An 18,579-nucleotide genomic window follows, 5' to 3' on the forward strand; every position below is an offset into this window, starting at 1 on the left:
TTCAAACAGAGGCTCTCGCTTAAAGCCCCGGGGCCCCTTGGCTCATCTAATAACTCCTCCCTGCCTGTGTCTTCATGGGTTTCATCTGGGCACGCAGGTCCAAGTCATGCAAGTCAGGTAACATGAAAATGCCCATAGGTGTCAATGTGTTTGACTGTGTGTAAGCCCTGTGATAGACTGGCAGCCTGTTAGAGTGTAGTCTGCCTTTCACTCAGTGCATGCTGTTATGGATGAAGAAACAGTAACGTGTAACAAAAGCACCAGCAATTCTGATTTGCTTTGTCTCAATATTTCTATTCAGATCGTTCGGTGGCTGAAGACTGAGTGCAGGCCATTGAACAGGATCGTTCCATGTATGGTGTCCCGTAAGCGTGTGACACTGCAAACTACACTCCCTTCGTTGGATGGGGAGTCCCTTTTCAGCTGCCTGCAGTTCCTAAAGTTGCAAAGACCTATTGTGTGGGAAACTGCAAGCTTGCAGTATTACAAATTTACTATTTACTTCTACTCTATTGTTCCCTCTTTTTGTGTGAATTTTCGACAAGAAAAAATATTTTGTGGTTGTTCTGTTTATCCTAATATATGCTTGTGTGTTTGTTCTGTCTGTACCTATGCCATATTACAGCACAAGTACAGCAGCAGTGAGACACGGACGCAGCTAGAGATTAGAGTCACACAAATATGACAATTCGTATATGTAGTCTATTCCGTAGCGTTATTTGTAGCATGAAAAACAGCTTCCTCAGTGGAAAAGCGATGTTGTTTTAAGGGGTTTATTCATAATAAAAAAAGGAATGCTCTGAAGTCTTTGTCTTTCACCAGGAAAGACAAAGTTTTAATGTGGTTCCACAAAACAACTTTGGCAGTGCCAGCACCGCCTGGTAGACTCTGGTTTACACACAAATATAAAGAAATGCAAAACAAACAGACAAACAGGAACAACACAAAATTTGGCTTAGCTTTCCTGTTACATTCTTTAAAATGCATTTAAATATATAAATAGTAAAAAGATGTAAAAGATTTTAAATGCTTCCATGAGTCTTGAGTCTAAAAACAGACATGACAGTTAACAGTTGAGGTCACTTCCTCCACAAACGGCACAAATTACAGATAATAAGCTGTTTATAGTGCAACTCTATACTTTTATTTTTTAGCCTGAGTGGATAGTTCTTCATCTGCCCTATAGTTTTCAAATAAAGAACTTTAAAACCAGACCTCATGTAAGAAAAAACTGTACGATTAGAGTCCAGATAGGCCATTGTGGGTCCTATCATGGTACAGTGTTTTTACCACGAATTAATTATTTAACCTTTTCTGTCTTAAAGATTTACATGGCCCTCTATGTGCTAAGTATGTTTCATAAACCTTGGGGCCATGAAAGCAAATAGAACACATGCACACTTATACACACAGAGATACATACTGTAAACATACATTTTAAAATTTCACAATCACATTCATGTTAGACAGAAATTAAGAAAACAATTTCCTTAAATCCTGAATGTGCTTACAGCAGTTCCAAACGTTTTATCCAACAGTGTTACTGTGAACAACCCAAGCTTCAGATGCCAGTTACTTACTGGGCTTAGCACACGGCTACTGATGAATAGCCAGTAGTTTAAAGCAGCAGGACCCTGAATCACAGGATTTCATCTTGCCACTTGTCTTCATCAGGCACAGACCAAACCAGCATGAACACAAAGTCCAGCCCAAGAACCACTAGAACAGGCTTCATACTGTATGTGGGCTTCTCTGAGCCGGGTGCACAGATGATAGCAGCCGCTCCACGTACAGATTTTGTACAGTAGTGGCTAAACCACACGAGCCCCTTGAAGTCTAGAAGTTTGTAACTCCAGACAGGATGGTGGCTCCTTCTTTGTTTTCATCTCGTCTTTTCAGATTTTCTCCCTCAGTTCTGCACAGTCCAAACTTCGAGGTCTTGTACAATGAAGTCTTCCTGTGTGGAGAGAGACTCGTTGTGGAAGGTGGGACAGGAAAAGCTTGAACCATGGTACAGATCAGCATCCAGCCACAGGCCAAATCCGCCCCTACAGACCAAGAAAAGAAAATAGCACTTTAATGTCAAATCTTTTAAAATGTGTTAATGTTCTATGCTCTCAGATAACAGGTACTGTAATCCCATATATCTCACAGGAAGCAGTTAAATAATTATTTTATGGTCTTGCTTTTTATTACTTTATGACACTAACGGACATAACTGCTGCCTTTTCCTTTGGTGAGCACGTCTATATTTTATAGGGGAAATCAATAACCCGATAACTTACCCTCCTCCACCAATCTGCAGAGATTCCAAGTTGCCGCTCACAAAGTAGTCGTTCTCGCCGCTCCACCTGTATGCCTGGGAAAACGCCAAATATGAGACATAAGAAACTTCTACTCAAACCCAGTGCACAAGTTTCAAAATATGTGAAATTCTTACATAACAAAAATGTCTTTTTTATCCTTCTCTGAAAGTTAGTACTTTCCTGAGATTGTATTTAGTTTCCTACGATAGAGAATTGCTCTTAAATGGTTGCAAACTTTACTGCAAATGAGTCTTTTCTTGTCATAAAAATACACCAGTTCTCAGACTTGCTGGTAGATATGATTTTGTAACCAGACTATAGGTAACAAAAACAATTCCATTCTTACCTGGAAGTCGGGGTTGAAGCTGAACAGGAAGGTTTCTCCTGTGCCATAGCAGTATTTACTGACTCTGAATGGATCGGAAGAAAAAGCCCCAAACACCTGAAAAGACCAAGACACCAGGTCATTAAAGGAGTACCCACAGATATACTGTTAATCAGTGTGACTACATTTGTGTATTGAAAAGTGTTGGAGAGTTAAGCTAAAGATGCAAACCTTTTTGTGCATGTCTTTGATGACCAGCAGCACGGGGCTGTCCAGGTCAGCCATATTCCTGTACAGAGTCTTCAGGCTGCTCCCATGGGTGGCTGTGCTGTAGACCAGTTGCCATGGATGGCCCTGGGTCCTTGCTGGCATGTGAGGAGCAAGCTGGTGGAAAAGGAGTTGTCAATCAAAGGATGTCGTACTAAAAAGGTATAAAAATAATTATCACAATTCATCAAGTCGGAACGTTTGTTGATGGCTGTAATCATTGCCAAATCGTTAGGTTAAGCCGCTTTTCCACCAAACACTCGGTTTAGTGGCCTACCCTTAAACCCGTACCTAAACCCTAGATCTGCTTTGCGTTTCCACCGCAGACACTATTCTTAAAATGCAAGCGGGGCGGTCGCCGGTGCTTCGGGGCTAACCCCCTTCACTTTTCCTGCAGTTGGAAAACAACAGACGAGACTTTGCTTGGTCTTGAGAAGCTGCAGCATTTATTAAGTGGCACACTGTAACCTACACTGTACATTTACTGCCAGATTGACAGCTTACTGCTAACCTTTGCCTCTGCTCCCTTCACCATCACTTCTCTGCAGCTCTCTCTCTCTCTCGCTCACTTGTACACACACTCGCTACGCACATATGTGTTTGTTTATTCGCCTACAACAAGGAGACAAGCTTTGTTTGACAAAAGGCTGCAGGCAGCCAGACAAAAACTGCTGGAAAACACAGGAGAGAAATCCTCATCAGAGCGCAGACGACGAGACGACTCTGGCTGCAGCCTCAGCAGAGCGCTAAGGAAAGAACGGGACGGAGTGGAGTGGTTCTGTTGGTGCCATCCACAACTTTTGCCAATGGAAACGCGAAATATCTCCGGGTATAACTTACTCTCTTTGGGTGGTGGTCATCCAACAGCTGGCTGTGGTCGCCCAGGACAGGGAGAACTTCGTCAACTTCGTCCTGGTACTCGGGCTCCTCTGCCTCAGAGTCCTCCGAGCTACACAGACTCAGGCGGCGCTTGGAGTCATTCACTGTGATAATCTGGAGGACACAACATGCAACAAATCGGTTAGGAAACACATATTATCAAACTTTTTCCTACTCTCACTTTTCACATGTCCTACTTTTGTTTTTCTGAAAAAGTGGGTGGTTGGAGGCTGACAAAACAAACATGTTTACCCCCAAAGTAAAGTTTATTTTACCCCGTAAATGCAGTATATCTCCTGACATGATAACATGCACCGTAGTAGTCCTACCTCAACATAGGGCTCCACACAGTCACAGGCAAAATAAAGAACCTTGATATTTTCTGACATCAGCTTCATAGCTCCTGATTTCTCTGTTAAGCTCTGCACTCTGCAGTACCACATCTTTGTTAACCAAATCCCTTTTATACCCTCTGGGCTTCTTTAACTCGCTGTGTTTGAAATGCCATTGGTTGGAAACTTGAGTGCAGGGGCTTCTCATTGCTTAGCCCCGACAATGAACAGCTTTTCTCAAGAAAATGAAACCGGTTCTTGGACGCTGGGGAGGGAGAGGATGTCCATATATAGAGGCGGTGGGATTTCCCATAACTGCCAAGTACTTTAGTGCCTCAGTTACTGTAAATCAGGATAGGTTTTTCTTCACATGTTTAAACTGTAGAGAGTGCTTCTGTCTTGCCCTAATGTTAACCTGTAGTTAAAGAGCCACAAAGGGCTTTTGTTTCATCTTAAATCACGTGTGTGTGTGTTCGTGCAAACCTTACCTCCCAGTTTTTAGCAGTGGGGTTGACAGGGTTACTGAGGAGCTTGTTGATCACAGCCACCTTGTTCTTCTCCACTACCAGATAGCGGTTCTGATGTTTCTCTCTAATTAGGAAGCGGGGCTGGCAGTGCTTCTTGTTTCCCTTAGTGTAGATTTCTGGTGACCACTGTACAAAGAAGGTGTAGAGGTGGTCAACCCTGTAAACAAAGGACAAAGTGCACGTTTCAGAATCAGCTTTATTGCCAAGTTTTAGATTTAGCATAGCCTATAAGGAATTTGCTTTGGTATTTTGGTATCCCAGCCTTACAGTAACTGAGGCACTAAAGTACTTGGCAGTTATGGAAAATCCCACCTGCCTCAGTTACTGTAAGGCTGGGATACCAAAATACCAAAGCAAATTCCTTATAGGCTATGCTAAATCTAAAACTTGGCAATAAAGCTGATTCTGAAACGTGCACTTTGTCCTTTTGCTTCTACAGGGTTGACCACCTCTACACCTTCTTTGTACAGTGGTCACCAGAAATCTACACTAAGGGAAACAAGAAGCACTGCCAGCCCCGCTTCCTAATTAGAGAGAAACATCAGAACCGCTATCTGGTAGTGGAGAAGAACAAGGTGGCTGTGATCAACAAGCTCCTCAGTAACCCTGTCAACCCCACTGCTAAAAACTGGGAGGTAAGGTTTGCACGAACACACACACACGTGATTTAAGATGAAACAAAAGCCCTTTGTGGCTCTTTAACTACAGGTTAACATTAGGGCAAGACAGAAGCACTCTACAGTTTAAACATGTGAAGAGAAAAACCTATCCCGATTTACAGTAACTGAGGCACTAAAGTACTTGGCAGTTATGGGAAATCCCACCGCCTCTATATATGGACATCCTCTCCCCTCCCAGCGTCCAAGAACCAGTTTCATTTTCTTGAGAAAAGCTGTTCATTGTCGGGGCTAAGCAATGAGAAGCCCCTGCACTCAAGTTTCCAACCAATGGCATTTCAAACACAGCGAGTTAAAGAAGCCCAGAGGGTATAAAAGGGATTTGGTTAACAAAGATGTGGTACTGCAGAGTGCAGAGCTTGACAGAGAAATCAGGAGCTATGAAGCTGATGTCAGAAAATATCAAGGTGCTATATTTTGCCTGTGACTGTGTGGAGCCCTATGTTGACTGTTAACTGTCATGTCTGTTTTTAGAAAGTAACACACCTGCTTGCCTATTTGCATAAATGGACAATATTTTCAGGAAGACTCAAGGAAGCATTTAAAATCTTTTACATCTTTTTACTATTTATATATTTAAATGCATTTTAAAGAATGTAACAATCCAAATTTTGTGTTGTTCCTGTTTGTCTGTTTGTTTTGCATTTCTTTATATTTGTGTGTAAACCAGAGTCTACCAGGCGGTGCTGGCACTGCCAAAGTTGTTTTGTGGAACCACATTAAAACTTTGTCTTTCCTGGTGAAAGACAAAGACTTCAGAGCATTCCTTTTTTTATTATGAATAAACCCCTTAAAACAACATCGCTTTTCCACTGAGGAAGCTGTTTTTCATGCTACAAATAACGCTACGGAATAGACTACATATACGAATTGTCATATTTGTGTGACTCTAATCTCTAGCTGCATCCGTGTCTCACTGCTGCTGTACTTGTGCTGTAATATGGCATAGGTACAGACAGAACAAACACACAAGCATATATTAGGATAAACAGAACAACCACAAAATATATTTTCCTGTCGAAAATTCACACAAAAAGAGGGAATAATAGAGTAGAAGTAAATGGTAAATTTGTAATACTGCAAGCTTGCAGTTTCCCACACAATAGGTCTTTACAACTTTAGGAACTGCAGGCAGCTGAAAAGGGACTCCCCATCCAACGAAGGGAGTGTAGTTTGCAGTGTCACACGCTTACGGGACACCATACATGGAACGATCCTGTTCAATGGCCTGCACTCAGTCTTCAGCCACCGAACGATCTGAATAGAAATATTGAGACAAATATTCAAACCCTCCATACATTTAAACCTACTTTGACAATACACACAAAAACCATCTTCAGCTTCCAGATCAAGATGCGCTGCAACAATATCTTTCTACAATGGAAATAAAATAAAAATAACGCCCACTTGCTTCCATGCACATATAAATTTAGAAGATTGGATTTAGAAATCTGACAATCAAACTTTAGTTAGGTGTCGTTATTGATCACAAACAGCAGCCAGTCAGTAATGACGAAAAACAAGAAGCATTCTTTGTTCCAATGGAAAACAAGAGCAGTCTACCAAGGATAATGCCTGAGGCTACTGGAAAAAGCAGGATTTATCTTAACTTTCAAAGGAAATAAGCTTAATTTCTTTGAAAATTAGTGTGTGTTAGTGTGAGCCCTGCACTTGGTGGTTCTCTGCCAGTTTCTTCACTGCAGGTTGCAGAGAGGTTAGCCATTAACTGTAGTGGCTTGAGGCCACTTGTCCAAGTCTAAGCGTAGGCTACTTGAACTGGATGACCTGGCTGAAGTCCTGCTCAACGAGATACTGTATGTTGTTGGGAAAGCAAGAAGAAGCAGTCTGGTCTTCTCCCAGTGAGCCGGGTAATACTTGGCATATTTGACCCACATGCTGCCCCATGCACCTGGAGGTGCAGAAAGTAGCCCGGGCCTCGTCGTGGAAAAGATGCTCCTGGATAGCTCGCATTCAGTCAAGTCATTCAGCCTGAAGGGTCTGCACCACCCAGACGGGAATCCCTGAAGCGGATCTCCATGTCTTCAGGTGGTCGGTGACACCTGCAATGAGTAGTCTGTAACCAGCAAATTGTTCTCCGTGCAGATTTTTAGACTATCCGATTTTATTGCTAATTAGTCTACTAGTAAATGTTTCTTTATATTTTTAATGCATATATAGACATATATTTTCAGGCAGCCTAGCTTTTGGCATTAAATAGGGTTGAGAACCGCTAGTGTAAGGGATGAAAACTGCCACCAGAGAGCAATGCAGGTCAACTTATTGGAAACTTGTTTTACCTGTTGACCAACTGTATAACGTCAACAAAATCCTTCTAACTTTTCTATCTCCCTCTTCTGGCACACTGGTCCCTACCTGGATTCAGTTTATCAGTGTGCTTCATGAAAACATCAGGTTCCCTCAGTATTTTGTACAAACAGTGCTTAGAATTTGCCCTCCCTATGTTTTAATTCAAATTTCAGTCACATTGTAATGAGAGTTGATGACTCTGTGGACTGTTTCCTTACAGCAAAAAGGACCTAGGCTACATTTGAGCCTAGCCTAACTCCAGCAGAGACTTTTGGCCAAAAACAGTTGTTCCTGTGACTATGTGGTCCAGTTACAAAGGGGAGATTGAGAGCTAATTTGGCAAAGGCAGAGTACCTTAAAATAGACATGTGAATAGCAGTGGCCATAAAGATTCTGAGGTCTGAAGCGAACAGCATTAAGGATGGAAAATAGAAATAGGCTGAATAAATGTTTTTGACAGTGTAATGTTTTTGGCCTTTCTGTGGACTTTTAGCAGTTAGCAGACAGTTAGCCCTGGGTACAGACGTAAAAGGCTCCCTCCTACCTACCAGGGCACCCACACTACTGGGTGATTCGTTGTGGTTTTGCATCTTTTTCTATGGTATTTTGCAGGTCAACCTCTAAACTCTCTAAAGTTTTACTGTTGCTTGAAACTATTTTGTTTCTACAAACCTTCCTCAGAGACTTGAAGTGACACCTCATATCATACAAAATACTATAACATGCTATACAAAGCATCAAAGGAAACCTGTGATGCAGGTTCTGATATCTTTAAGTAGGACTATTCTGCTGTCAAACATACATTTAAATTGTTTTAATGACTCTAATGTGGTCTTTTTGTGGCCTACATATGCCCTGCGATTTAAATTGTCACTTCAAACAGAGGCTCTCGCTTAAAGCCCCGGGGCCCCTTGGCTCATCTAATAACTCCTCCCTGCCTGTGTCTTCATGGGTTTCATCTGGGCACGCAGGTCCAAGTCATGCAAGTCAGGTAACATGAAAATGCCCATAGGTGTCAATGTGTTTGACTGTGTGTAAGCCCTGTGATAGACTGGCAGCCTGTTAGAGTGTAGTCTGCCTTTCACTCAGTGCATGCTGTTATGGATGAAGAAACAGTAACGTGTAACAAAAGCACCAGCAATTCTGATTTGCTTTGTCTCAATATTTCTATTCAGATCGTTCGGTGGCTGAAGACTGAGTGCAGGCCATTGAACAGGATCGTTCCATGTATGGTGTCCCGTAAGCGTGTGACACTGCAAACTACACTCCCTTCGTTGGATGGGAGTCCTTTTCAGCTGCCTGCAGTTCCTAAAGTTGCAAAGACCTATTGTGTGGGAAACTGCAAGCTTGCAGTATTACAAATTTACTATTTACTTCTACTCTATTGTTCCCTCTTTTTGTGTGAATTTTCGACAAGAAAAAATATTTTGTGGTTGTTCTGTTTATCCTAATATATGCTTGTGTGTTTGTTCTGTCTGTACCTATGCCATATTACAGCACAAGTACAGCAGCAGTGAGACACGGACGCAGCTAGAGATTAGAGTCACACAAATATGACAATTCGTATATGTAGTCTATTCCGTAGCGTTATTTGTAGCATGAAAAACAGCTTCCTCAGTGGAAAAGCGATGTTGTTTTAAGGGGTTTATTCATAATAAAAAAAGGAATGCTCTGAAGTCTTTGTCTTTCACCAGGAAAGACAAAGTTTTAATGTGGTTCCACAAAACAACTTTGGCAGTGCCAGCACCGCCTGGTAGACTCTGGTTTACACACAAATATAAAGAAATGCAAAACAAACAGACAAACAGGAACAACACAAAATTTGGCTTAGCTTTCCTGTTACATTCTTTAAAATGCATTTAAATATATAAATAGTAAAAAGATGTAAAAGATTTTAAATGCTTCCATGAGTCTTGAGTCTAAAAACAGACATGACAGTTAACAGTTGAGGTCACTTCCTCCACAAACGGCACAAATTACAGATAATAAGCTGTTTATAGTGCAACTCTATACTTTTATTTTTAGCCTGAGTGGATAGTTCTTCATCTGCCCTATAGTTTTCAAATAAAGAACTTTAAAACCAGACCTCATGTAAGAAAAACTGTACGATTAGAGTCCAGATAGGCCATTGTGGGTCCTATCATGGTACAGTGTTTTTACCACGAATTAATTATTTAACCTTTTCTGTCTTAAAGATTTACATGGCCCTCTATGTGCTAAGTATGTTTCATAAACCTTGGGGCCATGAAAGCAAATAGAACACATGCACACTTATACACACAGAGATACATACTGTAAACATACATTTTAAAATTTCACAATCACATTCATGTTAGACAGAAATTAAGAAAACAATTTCCTTAAATCCTGAATGTGCTTACAGCAGTTCCAAACGTTTTATCCAACAGTGTTACTGTGAACAACCCAAGCTTCAGATGCCAGTTACTTACTGGGCTTAGCACACGGCTACTGATGAATAGCCAGTAGTTTAAAGCAGCAGGACCCTGAATCACAGGATTTCATCTTGCCACTTGTCTTCATCAGGCACAGACCAAACCAGCATGAACACAAAGTCCAGCCCAAGAACCACTAGAACAGGCTTCATACTGTATGTGGGCTTCTCTGAGCCGGGTGCACAGATGATAGCAGCCGCTCCACGTACAGATTTTGTACAGTAGTGGCTAAACCACACGAGCCCCTTGAAGTCTAGAAGTTTGTAACTCCAGACAGGATGGTGGCTCCTTCTTTGTTTTCATCTCGTCTTTTCAGATTTTCTCCCTCAGTTCTGCACAGTCCAAACTTCGAGGTCTTGTACAATGAAGTCTTCCTGTGTGGAGAGAGACTCGTTGTGGAAGGTGGGACAGGAAAAGCTTGAACCATGGTACAGATCAGCATCCAGCCACAGGCCAAATCCGCCCCTACAGACCAAGAAAAGAAAATAGCACTTTAATGTCAAATCTTTTAAAATGTGTTAATGTTCTATGCTCTCAGATAACAGGTACTGTAATCCCATATATCTCACAGGAAGCAGTTAAATAATTATTTTATGGTCTTGCTTTTTATTACTTTATGACACTAACGGACATAACTGCTGCCTTTTCCTTTGGTGAGCACGTCTATATTTTATAGGGGAAATCAATAACCCGATAACTTACCCTCCTCCACCAATCTGCAGAGATTCCAAGTTGCCGCTCACAAAGTAGTCGTTCTCGCCGCTCCACCTGTATGCCTGGGAAAACGCCAAATATGAGACATAAGAAACTTCTACTCAAACCCAGTGCACAAGTTTCAAAATATGTGAAATTCTTACATAACAAAAATGTCTTTTTTATCCTTCTCTGAAAGTTAGTACTTTCCTGAGATTGTATTTAGTTTCCTACGATAGAGAATTGCTCTTAAATGGTTGCAAACTTTACTGCAAATGAGTCTTTTCTTGTCATAAAAATACACCAGTTCTCAGACTTGCTGGTAGATATGATTTTGTAACCAGACTATAGGTAACAAAAACAATTCCATTCTTACCTGGAAGTCGGGGTTGAAGCTGAACAGGAAGGTTTCTCCTGTGCCATAGCAGTATTTACTGACTCTGAATGGATCGGAAGAAAAAGCCCCAAACACCTGAAAAGACCAAGACACCAGGTCATTAAAGGAGTACCCACAGATATACTGTTAATCAGTGTGACTACATTTGTGTATTGAAAAGTGTTGGAGAGTTAAGCTAAAGATGCAAACCTTTTTGTGCATGTCTTTGATGACCAGCAGCACGGGGCTGTCCAGGTCAGCCATATTCCTGTACAGAGTCTTCAGGCTGCTCCCATGGGTGGCTGTGCTGTAGACCAGTTGCCATGGATGGCCCTGGGTCCTTGCTGGCATGTGAGGAGCAAGCTGGTGGAAAAGGAGTTGTCAATCAAAGGATGTCGTACTAAAAAGGTATAAAAATAATTATCACAATTCATCAAGTCGGAACGTTTGTTGATGGCTGTAATCATTGCCAAATCGTTAGGTTAAGCCGCTTTTCCACCAAACACTCGGTTTAGTGGCCTACCCTTAAACCCGTACCTAAACCCTAGATCTGCTTTGCGTTTCCACCGCAGACACTATTCTTAAAATGCAAGCGGGGCGGTCGCCGGTGCTTCGGGGCTAACCCCTTCACTTTTCCTGCAGTTGGAAAACAACAGACGAGACTTTGCTTGGTCTTGAGAAGCTGCAGCATTTATTAAGTGGCACACTGTAACCTACACTGTACATTTACTGCCAGATTGACAGCTTACTGCTAACCTTTGCCTCTGCTCCCTTCACCATCACTTCTCTGCAGCTCTCTCTCTCTCTCGCTCACTTGTACACACACTCGCTACGCACATATGTGTTTGTTTATTCGCCTACAACAAGGAGACAAGCTTTGTTTGACAAAAGGCTGCAGGCAGCCAGACAAAAAACTGCTGGAAAACACAGGAGAGAAATCCCTCATCAGAGCGCAGACGACGAGACGACTCTGGCTGCAGCCTCAGCAGAGCGCTAAGGAAAGAACGGGACGGAGTGGAGTGGTTCTGTTGGTGCCATCCACAACTTTTGCCAATGGAAACGCGAAATATCTCCGGGTATAACTTACTCTCTTTGGGTGGTGGTCATCCAACAGCTGGCTGTGGTCGCCCAGGACAGGGAGAACTTCGTCAACTTCGTCCTGGTACTCGGGCTCCTCTGCCTCAGAGTCCTCCGAGCTACACAGACTCAGGCGGCGCTTGGAGTCATTCACTGTGATAATCTGGAGGACACAACATGCAACAAATCGGTTAGGAAACACATATTATCAAACTTTTTCCTACTCTCACTTTTCACATGTCCTACTTTTGTTTTTCTGAAAAAGTGGGTGGTTGGAGGCTGACAAAACAAACATGTTTTACCCCCAAAGTAAAGTTTATTTTACCCCGTAAATGCAGTATATCTCCTGACATGATAACATGCACCGTAGTAGTCCTACCTCAACATAGGGCTCCACACAGTCACAGGCAAAATAAAGAACCTTGATATTTTCTGACATCAGCTTCATAGCTCCTGATTTCTCTGTTAAGCTCTGCACTCTGCAGTACCACATCTTTGTTAACCAAATCCCTTTTATACCCTCTGGGCTTCTTTAACTCGCTGTGTTTGAAATGCCATTGGTTGGAAACTTGAGTGCAGGGGCTTCTCATTGCTTAGCCCCGACAATGAACAGCTTTTCTCAAGAAAATGAAACCGGTTCTTGGACGCTGGGAGGGGAGAGGATGTCCATATATAGAGGCGGTGGGATTTCCCATAACTGCCAAGTACTTTAGTGCCTCAGTTACTGTATATCGGGATAGGTTTTTCTCTTCACATGTTTAAACTGTAGAGTGCTTCTGTCTTGCCCTAATGTTAACCTGTAGTTAAAGAGCCACAAAGGGCTTTTGTTTCATCTTAAATCACGTGTGTGTGTGTTCGTGCAAACCTTACCTCCCAGTTTTTAGCAGTGGGGTTGACAGGGTTACTGAGGAGCTTGTTGATCACAGCCACCTTGTTCTTCTCCACTACCAGATAGCGGTTCTGATGTTTCTCTCTAATTAGGAAGCGGGGCTGGCAGTGCTTCTTGTTTCCCTTAGTGTAGATTTCTGGTGACCACTGTACAAAGAAGGTGTAGAGGTGGTCAACCCTGTAGAAGCAAAAGGACAAAGTGCACGTTTCAGAATCAGCTTTATTGCCAAGTTTTAGATTTAGCATAGCCTATAAGGAATTTGCTTTGGTATTTTGGTATCCCAGCCTTACAGTAACTGAGGCACTAAAGTACTTGGCAGTTATGGAAAATCCCACCTGCCTCGTTCGGTGGCTGAAGACTGAGTGCAGGCCATTGAACAGGATCGTTCCATGTATGGTGTCCCGTAAGCGTGTGACACTGCAAACTACACTCCCTTCGTTGGATGGGGAGTCCCTTTTCAGCTGCCTGCAGTTCCTAAAGTTGCAAAGACCTATTGTGTGGGAAACTGCAAGCTTGCAGTATTACAAATTTACTATTTACTTCTACTCTATTGTTCCCTCTTTTTGTGTGAATTTTCGACAAGAAAAAATATTTTGTGGTTGTTCTGTTTATCCTAATATATGCTTGTGTGTTTGTTCTGTCTGTACCTATGCCATATTACAGCACAAGTACAGCAGCAGTGAGAGACACGGACGCAGCTAGAGATTAGAGTCACACAAATATGACAATTCGTATATGTAGTCTATTCCGTAGCGTTATTTGTAGCATGAAAAACAGCTTCCTCAGTGGAAAAGCGATGTTGTTTTAAGGGGTTTATTCATAATAAAAAAAGGAATGCTCTGAAGTCTTTGTCTTTCACCAGGAAAGACAAAGTTTTAATGTGGTTCCACAAAACAACTTTGGCAGTGCCAGCACCGCCTGGTAGACTCTGGTTTACACACAAATATAAAGAAATGCAAAACAAACAGACAAACAGGAACAACACAAAATTTGGCTTAGCTTTCCTGTTACATTCTTTAAAATGCATTTAAATATATAAATAGTAAAAGATGTAAAAGATTTTAAATGCTTCCATGAGTCTTGAGTCTAAAAACAGACATGACAGTTAACAGTTGAGGTCACTTCCTCCACAAACGGCACAAATTACAGATAATAAGCTGTTTATAGTGCAACTCTATACTTTTATTTTTTAGCCTGAGTGGATAGTTCTTCATCTGCCCTATAGTTTTCAAATAAAGAACTTTAAAACCAGACCTCATGTAAGAAAAAACTGTACGATTAGAGTCCAGATAGGCCATTGTGGGTCCTATCATGGTACAGTGTTTTTACCACGAATTAATTATTTAACCTTTTCTGTCTTAAAGATTTACATGGCCCTCTATGTGCTAAGTATGTTTCATAAACCTTGGGGCCATGAAAGCAAATAGAACACATGCACACTTATACACACAGAGATACATACTGTAAACATACATTTTAAAATTTCACAATCACATTCATGTTAGACAGAAATTAAGAAAACAATTTCCTTAAATCCTGAATGTGCTTACAGCAGTTCCAAACGTTTTATCCAACAGTGTTACTGTGAACAACCCAAGCTTCAGATGCCAGTTACTTACTGGGCTTAGCACACGGCTACTGATGAATAGCCAGTAGTTTAAAGCAGCAGGACCCTGAATCACAGGATTTCATCTTGCCACTTGTCTTCATCAGGCACAGACCAAACCAGCATGAACACAAAGTCCAGCCCAAGAACCACTAGAACAGGCTTCATACTGTATGTGGGCTTCTCTGAGCCGGGTGCACAGATGATAGCAGCCGCTCCACGTACAGATTTTGTACAGTAGTGGCTAAACCACACGAGCCCCTTGAAGTCTAGAAGTTTGTAACTCCAGACAGGATGGTGGCTCCTTCTTTGTTTTCATCTCGTCTTTTCAGATTTTCTCTCCTCAGTTCTGCACAGTCCAAACTTCGAGGTCTTGTACAATGAAGTCTTCCTGTGTGGAGAGAGACTCGTTGTGGAAGGTGGGACAGGAAAAGCTTGAACCATGGTACAGATCAGCATCCAGCCACAGGCCAAATCCGCCCCTACAGACCAAGAAAAGAAAATAGCACTTTATATTACTTTATGACACTAACGGACATAACTGCTGCCTTTTCCTTTGGTGAGCACGTCTATATTTTATAGGGGAAATCAATAACCCGATAACTTACCCTCCTCCACCAATCTGCAGAGATTCCAAGTTGCCGCTCACAAAGTAGTCGTTCTCGCCGCTCCACCTGTATGCCTGGGAAAACGCCAAATATGAGACATAAGAAACTTCTACTCAAACCCAGTGCACAAGTTTCAAAATATGTGAAATTCTTACATAACAAAAATGTCTTTTTTATCCTTCTCTGAAAGTTAGTACTTTCCTGAGATTGTATTTAGTTTCCTACGATAGAGAATTGCTCTTAAATGGTTGCAAACTTTACTGCAAATGAGTCTTTTCTTGTCATAAAAATACACCAGTTCTCAGACTTGCTGGTAGATATGATTTTGTAACCAGACTATAGGTAACAAAAAACAATTCCATTCTTACCTGGAAGTCGGGGTTGAAGCTGAACAGGAAGGTTTCTCCTGTGCCATAGCAGTATTTACTGACTCTGAATGGATCGGAAGAAAAAGCCCCAAACACCTGAAAAGACCAAGACACCAGGTCATTAAAGGAGTACCCACAGATATACTGTTAATCAGTGTGACTACATTTGTGTATTGAAAAGTGTTGGAGAGTTAAGCTAAAGATGCAAACCTTTTTGTGCATGTCTTTGATGACCAGCAGCACGGGGCTGTCCAGGTCAGCCATATTCCTGTACAGAGTCTTCAGGCTGCTCCCATGGGTGGCTGTGCTGTAGACCAGTTGCCATGGATGGCCCTGGGTCCTTGCTGGCATGTGAGGAGCAAGCTGGTGGAAAAGGAGTTGTCAATCAAAGGATGTCGTACTAAAAAGGTATAAAAATAATTATCACAATTCATCAAGTCGGAACGTTTGTTGATGGCTGTAATCATTGCCAAAACGTCTACTTAGATTATTTTGAACTGTTAATGGTATAACTTACTCTCTTTAGGTGGTGGTCATCCAACAGCTGGCTGTGGTCGCCCAGGACAGGGAGAACTTCTTCAACTTCGTCCTGGTACTCGGGCTCCTCTGCCTCAGAGTCCTCCGAGCTACACAGACTCAGGCGGCGCTTGGAGTCATTCACTGTGATAATCTGGAGGACACAACATGCAACAAATCGGTTAGGAAACACATATTATCAAACTTTTTCCTACTCTCACTTTTCACATGTCCTACTTTTGTTTTTCTGAAAAAGTGGGTGGTTGGAGGCTGACAAAACAAACATGTTTTACCCCCAAAGTAAAGTTTATTTTACCCCGTAAATGCAGTATATCTCCTGACATGATAACATGCACCGTAGTAGTCCTACCTCAACATAGGGCTCCACACAGTCACAGGCAAAATAAAGAACCTTGATATTTTCTGACATCAGCTTCATAGCTCCTGATTTCTCTGTTAAGCTCTGCACTCTGCAGTACCACATCTTTGTTAACCAAATCCCTTTTATACCCTCTGGGCTTCTTTAACTCGCTGTGTTTGAAATGCCATTGGTTGGAAACTTGAGTGCAGGGGCTTCTCATTGGTTAGCCCCGACAATGAACAGCTTTTCTCAAGAAAATGAAGCCAGAACGCTGGAAGGGGAGAGGATGTCCATATATAGAGGTGGTGGGATTTCCCATAACTGCCAAGTACTTTAGTGCCTCAGTTACTGTAAATCGGGATAGGTTTTTCTCTTCACATGTTTAAACTGTAGAGCGCTTCTGTCTTGCCCTAATGTTAACCTGTAGTTAAAGAGCCACAAAGGGCTTTTGTTTCATCTTAAATCACGTGTGTGTGTGTTCGTGCAAACCTTACCTCCCAGTTTTTAGCAGTGGGGTTGACAGGGTTACTGAGGAGCTTGTTGATCACAGCCACCTTGTTCTTCTCCACTACCAGATAGCGGTTCTGATGTTTCTCTCTAATTAGGAAGCGGGGCTGGCAGTGCTTCTTGTTTCCCTTAGTGTAGATTTCTGGTGACCACTGTACAAAGAAGGTGTAGAGGTGGTCAACCCTGTAGAAGCAAAAGGACAAAGTGCACTTTTTATTTACAGATAATCATTGTATCTGGTATCTAAATAGATTATGGTTTGTTTGTTCATGTGACTTGCTATGGCTAAAATGAATAGTTTTTCATTTGAAAAGCAAAGCTTCATCATTCCAACACAGCTATGAAGTTACAAAGACATAATGTAATCAGAAAATAAAAGAAAATAATTCAACTAAAGCAGAATCACTGTATGTTACATCATCTTAACTGCAATACAGTAAATAATTCTTATACTTATACTGAGCATGTAATGTTGTTGCAATTTCAAAGCATTAATGACAGTTGGCCCAACCTCTATTTCCCATGAAAGAGAAAACTAAAAAAGTTGCGCAAATGCCACTCTAGTCTCTAATATCTGTTGAGACATGCCTGGATATGAACAGCAGGAAAGTGAAGCATGCTTTGAATGTTTTAAGCATTAATCATTCCAGACTGAGGATATCCGAGAGCATAACTGAAAGTTAAGAACCTCTTTTTTTGAGTTATTTGTGATGTATTCTGCTGCATACTACTGTACAATGTTTAACCTCAATCAAGTCTCTCTCTTTCTCTTTCCTTCCATTTCTTCCTCTCTTCCTGTCACACACACACACACACACACACACACACACACACACACACACACACACACACACACACACACACACACACATTATCTCAAAGACTGTGGCCTCCAGATCAATCTGTACTGCAGCAACCTCTTTCTACAATGGACTGACAAGATTGGATTTAAAATGCTCTAATTAAATGGTTTATGCAATTCTAAGCTCACATTTTCTTGCTTCAATTGGTTGAAAGAGGCAAACCAAAATACTGTCTGTTTCAACTCCAGATAACAACACCATATTCAGGACCTCTTGTTGATTTGTTTCACTTACTCTCCAACACTGTACGCAACTCCCATGGTTGAATGAAGAGGAAGGCGTTGATGGTAAATTGTAAGGAGAAGGAGAGAGTAGATGGTTTGAAGGTTCAGCGTTGAAGCAGCATGTCCACTGAGTCTCTGCCATCGGCAGCATTTTATACCAGCGGATCAATTGCTGAGATAAGCCCCTTTGAACATAAACCCTCCCTTTCTCCCTTGAGAGCTCTACATGGCCTGCACATATTCACACAAGGATTTCACAATGGCGCCTGAAAGCCAATGTTGGTAACACATTAACTTAACCTGCTCTGGGTCCCCGTCCTTAAGTTTGGCTGGAGTTCAGACAGTTACTGTGTCAAGGTAGTGGCTCAGTGACTGAATGAGGTGGCTTGACAGAAAGATAAAGGCCTGTCAGTCTGTC

General features: G+C 41.8%; 3 protein-coding genes across 7 annotated transcripts; all 3 read right to left on the bottom strand.

Annotated features, from left to right (window-relative positions):
* Positions 1-757: 757 nt before the first annotated feature.
* LOC122880995 (nuclear receptor coactivator 7-like) lies at positions 758-4,333 on the bottom strand. 2 transcript variants are annotated; one of them, XM_044206605.1, is made up of 6 exons: positions 4,149-4,333; positions 3,739-3,891; positions 2,863-3,015; positions 2,653-2,748; positions 2,286-2,359; positions 758-2,048 (listed from the first exon to the last, which is right to left on the bottom strand). In XM_044206605.1, exons 1-6 carry the CDS (start codon positions 4,218-4,220, stop codon positions 1,910-1,912), a joined length of 687 nt encoding a protein of 228 aa, XP_044062540.1. In that variant the 5' UTR covers positions 4,221-4,333; the 3' UTR covers positions 758-1,909. The 2 variants fall into 2 exon arrangements, with proteins under 2 accessions (XP_044062540.1, XP_044062539.1); XM_044206604.1 differs by having other exon boundaries at positions 4,107-4,299.
* A 4,916-nt stretch (positions 4,334-9,249) lies between these two features.
* On the bottom strand, positions 9,250-13,496 carry LOC122880993 (nuclear receptor coactivator 7-like). Of its 3 annotated transcripts, XM_044206600.1 has the most exons (7): positions 13,444-13,496; positions 13,090-13,285; positions 12,230-12,382; positions 11,353-11,505; positions 11,143-11,238; positions 10,776-10,849; positions 9,250-10,538 (listed from the first exon to the last, which is right to left on the bottom strand). In XM_044206600.1, exons 1-7 carry the CDS (start codon positions 13,479-13,481, stop codon positions 10,400-10,402), a joined length of 849 nt encoding a protein of 282 aa, XP_044062535.1. In that variant the 5' UTR covers positions 13,482-13,496; the 3' UTR covers positions 9,250-10,399. The 3 variants fall into 3 exon arrangements, with proteins under 3 accessions (XP_044062535.1, XP_044062534.1, XP_044062536.1); XM_044206599.1 differs by lacking the exon at positions 13,444-13,496 and having other exon boundaries at positions 13,090-13,368; XM_044206601.1 differs by lacking the exons at positions 13,090-13,285; positions 13,444-13,496 and adding an exon at positions 12,599-13,076.
* A 409-nt stretch (positions 13,497-13,905) lies between these two features.
* On the bottom strand, positions 13,906-18,328 carry LOC122880994 (nuclear receptor coactivator 7-like). Of its 2 annotated transcripts, XM_044206602.1 has the most exons (7): positions 18,172-18,328; positions 17,062-17,257; positions 16,208-16,360; positions 15,901-16,053; positions 15,691-15,786; positions 15,323-15,396; positions 13,906-15,196 (listed from the first exon to the last, which is right to left on the bottom strand). In XM_044206602.1, the coding sequence occupies exons 1-7, from the start codon at positions 18,195-18,197 to the stop codon at positions 15,058-15,060; spliced, it is 837 nt and encodes a 278-aa protein (XP_044062537.1). In that variant the 5' UTR covers positions 18,198-18,328; the 3' UTR covers positions 13,906-15,057. The 2 variants fall into 2 exon arrangements, with proteins under 2 accessions (XP_044062537.1, XP_044062538.1); XM_044206603.1 differs by lacking the exons at positions 17,062-17,257; positions 18,172-18,328 and adding an exon at positions 16,577-17,011.
* Positions 18,329-18,579: the final 251 nt, after the last annotated feature.

Source organism: Siniperca chuatsi, linkage group LG9 (genome assembly GCF_020085105.1).
Source record: "Siniperca chuatsi isolate FFG_IHB_CAS linkage group LG9, ASM2008510v1, whole genome shotgun sequence".
Taxonomy (NCBI): domain Eukaryota; kingdom Metazoa; phylum Chordata; class Actinopteri; order Centrarchiformes; family Sinipercidae; genus Siniperca; species Siniperca chuatsi.